This window comes from Furipterus horrens, unplaced genomic scaffold (genome assembly GCF_987537825.1).
Source record: "Furipterus horrens unplaced genomic scaffold, mFurHor1.1.pri manual_scaffold_11, whole genome shotgun sequence".
Classification (NCBI taxonomy): Eukaryota; Metazoa; Chordata; class Mammalia; order Chiroptera; family Furipteridae; genus Furipterus; species Furipterus horrens.
The window spans coordinates 96,960,440-96,967,657 of record NW_028327181.1 but is presented as its reverse complement, the minus strand read 5'-3'; the positions used below and the strand labels follow the sequence as shown (position 1 = coordinate 96,967,657).

General features: G+C 60.3%; 1 protein-coding gene and 1 long non-coding RNA gene across 2 annotated transcripts in view; one reads left to right on the top strand and one right to left on the bottom strand.

The window, feature by feature from the left end:
* Positions 1 to 1,762: 1,762 nt before the first annotated feature.
* The window catches only part of USP36 (ubiquitin specific peptidase 36), a 29,073-nt gene continuing 23,617 nt past the window's right edge, over positions 1,763 to 7,218 (bottom strand). Inside the window, exons 15-21 of the mRNA XM_090291860.1 lie at positions 6,966 to 7,096; positions 4,842 to 5,408; positions 4,236 to 4,447; positions 3,906 to 4,007; positions 3,236 to 3,351; positions 2,766 to 2,916; positions 1,763 to 2,500 (exon numbers count right to left, since the gene is read on the bottom strand). Coding sequence (XP_090147986.1) covers positions 2,785 to 2,916; positions 3,236 to 3,351; positions 3,906 to 4,007; positions 4,236 to 4,447; positions 4,842 to 5,408; positions 6,966 to 7,096 — 1,260 coding nt within the window. The 3' untranslated portion in view covers positions 1,763 to 2,500; positions 2,766 to 2,784. The remainder of the gene's footprint in view (positions 2,501 to 2,765; positions 2,917 to 3,235; positions 3,352 to 3,905; positions 4,008 to 4,235; positions 4,448 to 4,841; positions 5,409 to 6,965; positions 7,097 to 7,218) is intronic.
* Positions 5,705 to 7,123, top strand: LOC149998910 (uncharacterized). The gene is made up of 3 exons (XR_016514121.1): positions 5,705 to 5,824; positions 5,908 to 6,053; positions 6,700 to 7,123. It is a non-coding gene; the product is annotated as an uncharacterized LOC149998910 (long non-coding RNA).

Genomic DNA, 7,218 nt, shown 5'->3' with positions numbered 1-7,218 from the left:
CCTCCCGCTCTGCACGGACGGCCTGACAGCACCTGCACTTTCCTGTGTGGCCAGTGGATTCCAGCCCACACGAGAAACAAGTAATCTCCACATGCCCTTCACCCCAAGCCTTGAGTGTCTGGGCTGTCCTTGCAGGGAGTGGGGGCAGATGGGCGCCAAGCACCCCGCCACACCCGCTCTGGTGCACAGGACAGGTGGAAGCCACACTGGAGGCCTGTATTGCTCCTGCCACCCGCAAAGAGAACTCGCGGTCATGAAACCTATTATTTCTCCCTCAGCTTCGTGTGTAGAAAAAAATTTTTTTCAGTAAAACTCAAATACACCTGGGTGGAATGGCATTATTTATAGATCTCCTCAACATAGCACTCTGAAAATCAGCCACAAAGCTTAGCGAGCCCTTTTCAAGGAGTCCTGTCTCCTTAGGTTTAAATAAGTGTGTTCTTCATACAGTTGGACAAATCTCTTCACTCCCCTTAATTAACTGAGACCTGCTTAAACCTTCCCCCTGGAGAGCTGAAGGCACCCCCTGCCCCTCACCGATGGGTCTCCTTGCATCGCAGCCGGGAAAACAGACCGGGGTTGGCACACACCTTTTTAAAAATCAAAGGAAAAGGAACAAAGACACAGGCAGGACTCACAAAAGCTCGTTATTTTATTGCACCGGGACCTTGGCCACACCTGCGGCTCCTCGGCCCCTGGAGCAAAGGCGCGAAGTGTGGGGCACGAACCTCCACGCAGCGGTGGGTGAGGTGGCGGGACACGGGAGGGGAGGCCCCTCCTACAGACCCCGGCCCCCGACTCTAAACACAAAGTTAAATTAAACCCGACTCTAAGTCGACCGAATGACCGCTGTTATAAAAGCTCTAGTTATTTATATGCATTTATACAGGTACATGTCACCCACGACGTGGGAAGTTCTCTGGGCCCCCCTTTCCCGACCCAGGTTGGCGGGCGAGGCTGCGGGGGGCGGGGTGGGGGGGGAAGAGCCCGCCCTGGAGGACAGGGATGAGTGCTGCCAGAGGTCAGGCTGGTGCTCTGCACCGCCCCCGTCTCCTCAGGAGAAGGTTTTACAGTCACAGTGGAGGAGGGAGGGAGGGACTCACTGGCCTTGAGTCTAGCACACGACAGAATTTGGCTCCCTCAACCGCCCGACACCGCAGAGAAATATGGCCGGGGAGCCGGTTCGTACAGGAACGAATGCCTGCAATGCGCCCCAGGAGGGAAAAAGCCCCCCCTGCCCGCAAAGGCACCCGCCTCGCCCCCGGAGCGCACAGGCGTCCACACGGCCCGCTCGTCCTCTGCTGGGACCAGCAGCAGCCCCAGGTCGGGCCACCGCCACCGCCCTCCCCACCGTTGAGGAAAAAAAAGAACACAGAGAGGAGACCAAAAAGAACTGCCCCCACGGAAGAGTGAGCACACCTCCCCGCGTGAAAAACGTAACACTTCCCTTTAACACCACGGGAGAGCCCAGAGCAAGGGCAGGCAGAGGGGAGGGGAGGCGCGTGGGGCCGGCCGGGGAGGGCAGCTGTGAGGACGGGTCCGCGCCCCACGCGCGACGTGTCCCAGGAAGAGGGAGCGGAAACAGAAGCTGGGGAGTCGCTTTCAGACTTAGTTCTGTACCTTCTACCGCTGGGTCGCTTGTCTTTTTTCTGGAAAATATCACCTTGATTGAGGATTTCCCATGATTATTAATTTACTAGTTCGCAGGCACAGCTTGAGCAAGGTAAGGAAGTGTTCTCGGGGCAGACAGTCCCCCCGACTCAAAAGCACTCATGCAGCTGAGCAAACGCGGCCAGCACGCGCACGTGGGGGCAGGACACACGCTGCTGGGGGAAGCCACAGGCTTGGTCAGAGCGACGGGTGTGTGGTGAGCAGTAAAATGAAGGAGGGCTCTACCCCACGGCCACCACCCGGTAAAGGCCCAGGGCCGCGGGGGCGGTGAGGCAGGGGAGGGGAGAGCCCCTCAGACCGAGCAGCAGCGGGTGAGCAGCGGGGCCGGCACAGCAGCTCAGGCCCCCAGCCGGCCCCAACCAGCAGCCTGCTCCCGGGACAGGGCCCAGTTCCCTGCAGGGGACAGACGCGCTGGCGGGCCAGGCTCGGGCTGACTTCTTGTAGGAGGACAAGTAAGGCATACAGACAGAGCCCTGCTGAGGTGACAGCGAGGGCAGGACACAGGTGGGAGGGCAGCGCCAGCCACCGGGAGGAGGTGACAGATGGCTCGCCGAGAACAGCCACACGGTCACCCCAAGGGCGCGTGAGCACAGAGCGTGGCCGCAGTCCTCCCTGGCTCTCCCATGACCTGGACCAGACACCGCCATCCGGGCTCCCAGCAGTGCCGCTGCCTGCTCTACACGTCACTGTGGGCTTTGTCGCGGGCACGCTGCGCCACCAGAGGTCCTGACTGCAGAAGCGGGAGCCGCTGTGCGTGTCCTCCCGCAGCAGGTGACCCAGCCTGAGGAGTCCACAGGGACAGTGCCCAGGGACGCCTGTCTCCACGAGTCTGTGGGGCAAATAACAGCGCTCCTGAGAAAGGACCCACTGAGGGGCCCTGCGCCCACACGCCCTCCATGCCGCCCAGCGGGAACCCACGCAGGGCGTCAGGTAGAGCTAGGAAACCGCACGGCTTTCCTCGGCGAGTGACCACTCTGTGTGCGCGCTGCGCCCCGTTCCACCCTCACACATACACACACGCACCCACACAGCCTCACGCCACGCCAGACGCACGCACCCACACGTGCACACCATCATTCACGCTCCGAACTGACCTAGCTCGACGGCAGCAATTCAGCGGCGGTAGCTGAGGCTGGTGGCCTTGGCTGGATGCGTCACAGACCAAAAGTTCCGTCTATTCTGAAGCTTCTGGAAGGCATTGAAGTTTCTTTTCTTTTCTCTCTTGAACTTTTTAATTTTCTTTTCCTGCATAGAGAATCACAGGTGTTACAGATACCTAGAAGGGTTATCCCCGGGTCACGGTGGCTACTGTACACAACAGGACTCTCAATGTGTGCTGTAACAGACAGACCTACTCCTCCAAGCGCCTGTGGGAGCCCCCACAACCCCCACATCACTGATGAAGGGACAAAAGCAACCGTGGCCAAGTAGCACACGAACTCAGGCACCTGGCTCTAGTCTGGCCCTCAACCACCTCAAGCTGCCTGGAAGGCCAAGCCCTCCCCACGCCGCCCTCGGCCAAGCTCCCCCGAGGGCTCTGGCCCGTGGCCGTGGTCAGACCCACCTTCCCGCGATCGAACTCCTCGTCCCAGCCGTCGATCACCGTGGCAGCACGGGCCAGCCTGCTGTCCTGCGCAGCATCCCGACTGACAGCTGACACCTCGCCATCCCACGTCAAAACTGCAACAGACACGCGTGTTGGCACCTCTAGATTTCCCGCTACCCTAATTATTTTTTAGTTTTTTAAAAACTAAATTTATTGGGGTGACCCTGGTTAATAAGATTATGTAGGTTTCAAGTGTACAGTTCCGTGATACATCACCTGTGCACTGCAGTGTGTGCCCACCACCCAGAGTCAAATCTTCGGTCACCGTGTGCCTGACTCCTTTCACCCGCCCCACCCCCAAAGTGTTCTTTTTAAACCCCGGCCCTCATCTGAGAAACAAAGACCTCACGTAGGAGTGTTTTGGCAGCCCTGCCCCGCCCCGCCCCGCGGTGCATGGTCTGTTCTCTCCTGCCCTGGACCCAGGGAGAAGCTGTTCAGGATCCTTCCACAGACAAACCCACCCGCTGGGACAGCTTCTTGACCCTTGTGCAATGGCTATGGGGGCCGGAGAGGACCGTTTAGATCCTCTGTCCATCTTCAAAGCCAAGTGACCCCTGCGCTCCGTTCACCAGCACCTACTTGGACCCCTCCGCCCCCAAATGCACCAAGTTCAGTCCCGCAGCAGCACCTTTCTTCCCATAGGCCTTGTCCGACGAGCACTCCAGCAGCTCCCAGACCACGTCACTGTCCCGCTTTTTGCTCCAGGACCCCCGAGGGGCCTGCTCCAGCCCTGCGGGCGAGCGGAAACACTGAGGTCGCTGATGAGCCCCCACCGAGGACAGGCCCCACACCTTGGATTCAGAACCACCCTCCAGGGCGCGCTCACGACAACTGCTGGGAGGAGCGCGGAGCTCTGCACCTGCCCGGCAAGGGGCTGGACGTTCAGGCCCTAGGAGGTGATGCCCTGCGGACCCGCTCTGCCCCTCACCCCCAGCGCCCCTCTCCTCCTGGGGCATACCTGCAAGGTCCCCAGGACACCGGCCGTTGACAGCAGGCTCAGGGCTGCTCCCAGGGACGGCAGGGCCCCTCTGTCTCTCGACCCTCCAGCCTTCGGGGTGATCCTCCTCTTCTACTTCCTGCCGGGGCTGCGGCTTCCCTTTTCTCTTTTTCTTTTTCCTCGGAGATGCTGCATGGGGCTCCGGCTCAGTGGCGTCTGAGGGAGAGCAGCTCCTGGGGCGTCAGAGTAGACAGTCAGCTCCCAGCAAAAGGGGGGCAAGACTCCCTCCTCCCCCAACTGCATGTGCCTTAATCCTGCAAAGTCACCCCGAGAAGCACCACCCTGAGCCTGGCCTGGGGAACGAAGCCTGCTGGCCGTCCGTGCCACCGCTGAGCACAAGGACACTGGAGATCCTGACCTAGGTGAGTCCTACAAACCGGGCGATGCGACCAGAGAGCCAGCGGGCTGGGGTCAGGTGACCACCCCACCACAGTGCTGGCCAGCTGGGGAACACTGCTGCCCAGTCGCGGTCAGTCAGCAGTCAGCACGCAAAAGCTACCCAGGCAGGCGGGGGTGGGGGTGGGGGTGCTGGTGGAAAGGGAGGGCGGTCTGGCGCCTTGGTCTCACCTGGGCCAAGGTGGGTCCCGATGGAGGCAGGCTTCTCTGCCACGGCCCTCCACTCCCTTCCGCCTCCTCTTCTTGCTCACGTGGGGGCTGTCTGTCCTGCGTCCCAGTTGCCAGCCGTTCATGAGGCCCTGGCCATTCAGTGGCTGTTGTCCACCCTCTCCCTCCAGTCTGGTCGCAGGCAGCTCTGCCTGGCCCTCCTTCCTGCACTTGGGGCTCCAGTGCTGCCCCTGCGTCTGCCCCTCCTGCGGCGGGGAGGTGTCCGCGTCCTCTGGGCGCTTCCTCTTCTTCCTCCTCCTCTTTCCAGGAGGGGCCACTGCTTTCCCCGTCTCTGAGCCCTGCCCCAGGATCTCTCCTGGGCAGTTTCTTTTTCTCTTCTTGCAGAGGCTCTGGGGGTGCTCACTGGCCTCTGGCAGCTGGTGTGGAGGGGCCCAGAAGCCCCCGTTGACCCGAGGCAGGGGAGCACAGGTGGATGTCCTGAGAGGCTCGGGGCTGCTGGGCAGTGTCGCAGAGTAGGGGCCGAGGGGGGGCTTCAGATGGCTGGGTGGCCTGGGAGCAGCTGGAACAGCCCTGTGAGGAGTCAGGCAGTGAGGACGGCTGTTCCAGGGCGTAGGCCCACCCTCAGCCCCCGCCCTCCAGCTAAGGGCCACCCCCGTGAACCTCAGTAGGTTAGAAAAGACAGGCGAACAATACAATTCAGATCCACTGACAATCAAAGTTAATGAAAGTCATTATATACGTCTTAGTTTCTCGTCACCAAGCTGTTCAAAGTGTTTTTGCAAACTCTGATGTTTTTAATTTTCAATACAAGTATGTCAAGAGGGAGCAGCTTTGCTAAGCAATGAATTTCCAACCTCCACAGTCTCCAGATGCTCAGGCACAGGCAGGGAGCTCCTAAGAAAGGCCAGCGCAGGCCTGTACACGACCAGCTACGAGTTCCCTCTGAAACCCAGGGCCCAGGAAAAGCAGGGAAATCAATTTTACAGGTGGGTCACACAGCAAGGTGAGTGAGGGAAGATGGGTCTAGAGACAGGTGGGTTAAGGTTCTGGTTTCTGTCTTGCTCTCTAGGTGACCCGGGGAAGGTTAACTTCCCACTCTGAGACTTTCTCACCTGTCAATGACTGACCAGACGCCTGTCTCAAAAGGCCACCGAATCATTATCGTCACCATCGTCACCATTTAAACCAGAACAAGCTACGGTGGCCCTACAAACTGTACTGCATCTTACTGCTCTGTGCTTTCTGGGATTAAAAGTCAAACAGGGAAAAAACACCCAATAATGCCTTAAATGTTTAGGATCTGCGACGTGCAAAAATACTGCACTAGGGACAGCGGCATGTCACTGTGAGACGGGGCCCCCATGGGGTCTTGGGGGAGGGGACTCAAGGTCAGACAGCGCTGCCCCCAGGGAGGGCACACCCGTGCCCCAGGCAAACACCAACCCCACCCAAACCAGCTCGGGCCCGGTCCCGCCTCCCTTCCCAGCTGCCAAAGGCCTCCAGCGGCCTCTCAGGAGCCTTTTACCAGTAACGCTTCAGCTCCCTGTCACTCAACACACCAGGGAAGGTGAGCAGAGCTGGGCCCACCAGGCCAGGAGGGGGACCTGAGTCTCCAGGGAGGGCGTCTACTGGGGGCCGGACCTCTAGCAGCACACGCAGAACTGAGCCCCTGCTCAGGACGCCAGCTCAGAGCACATGGTGCCAGGGACAGTCCCCACCCGGGAGGTTCTGGGGAGCTAAGCCGGGCCCCGCCCCACTCAGAGACGAGCCCATTCAGGGTCTGTTTGGAGCTCCCACCCTTCTCCCCTGTGGGGCCCCGTCCTGGGCTGGCGGAGGGAACACAGGGCGGTTCCATTCACAGCGCCGGAGTCACCACGTGGATGTGGCAGACAGATGAAAAACGAAGACCGAAGTACAAAAACCGGGACCGCAGAGACCGCACTGCCTGTGAGCAGCCGAAGCTCCTGGCCAGGGGAACAGAACAGCCCAGAGCACACGGCGCCCTGTACCTGTCCGGCCGCCCACGCCGGCCTTCCCGCAGCGGCCACTGCAGCTCTCAGCCTCCGAGCGAGTGCACGGGGACCCGGGGAGAAGCGGCCGGCCCGGGGCGATCGTGCCCGCGCTTACCTGGTGGTACCCACAGGCCGGGTGCAGGCAACGGCGGGGTGAGTGGCTTTCCTGGGGTAGGTGAGGTCGGAGAGTGGCGGGAGGGGGGGTGCACGGCGGTCAGTGCCGGGGGCCCTCCGCAGGGTGCTGGCCTGCAGTTATTGACATAAATAAAAACTTGGTGGTCTAAACGAGGTTGCCGTGAGTGAAGAGGGAAAATAAATGTAAAAAAAAACAGAAACAAAAACAAAACAAATGAAAGAGTCCAGAAAGC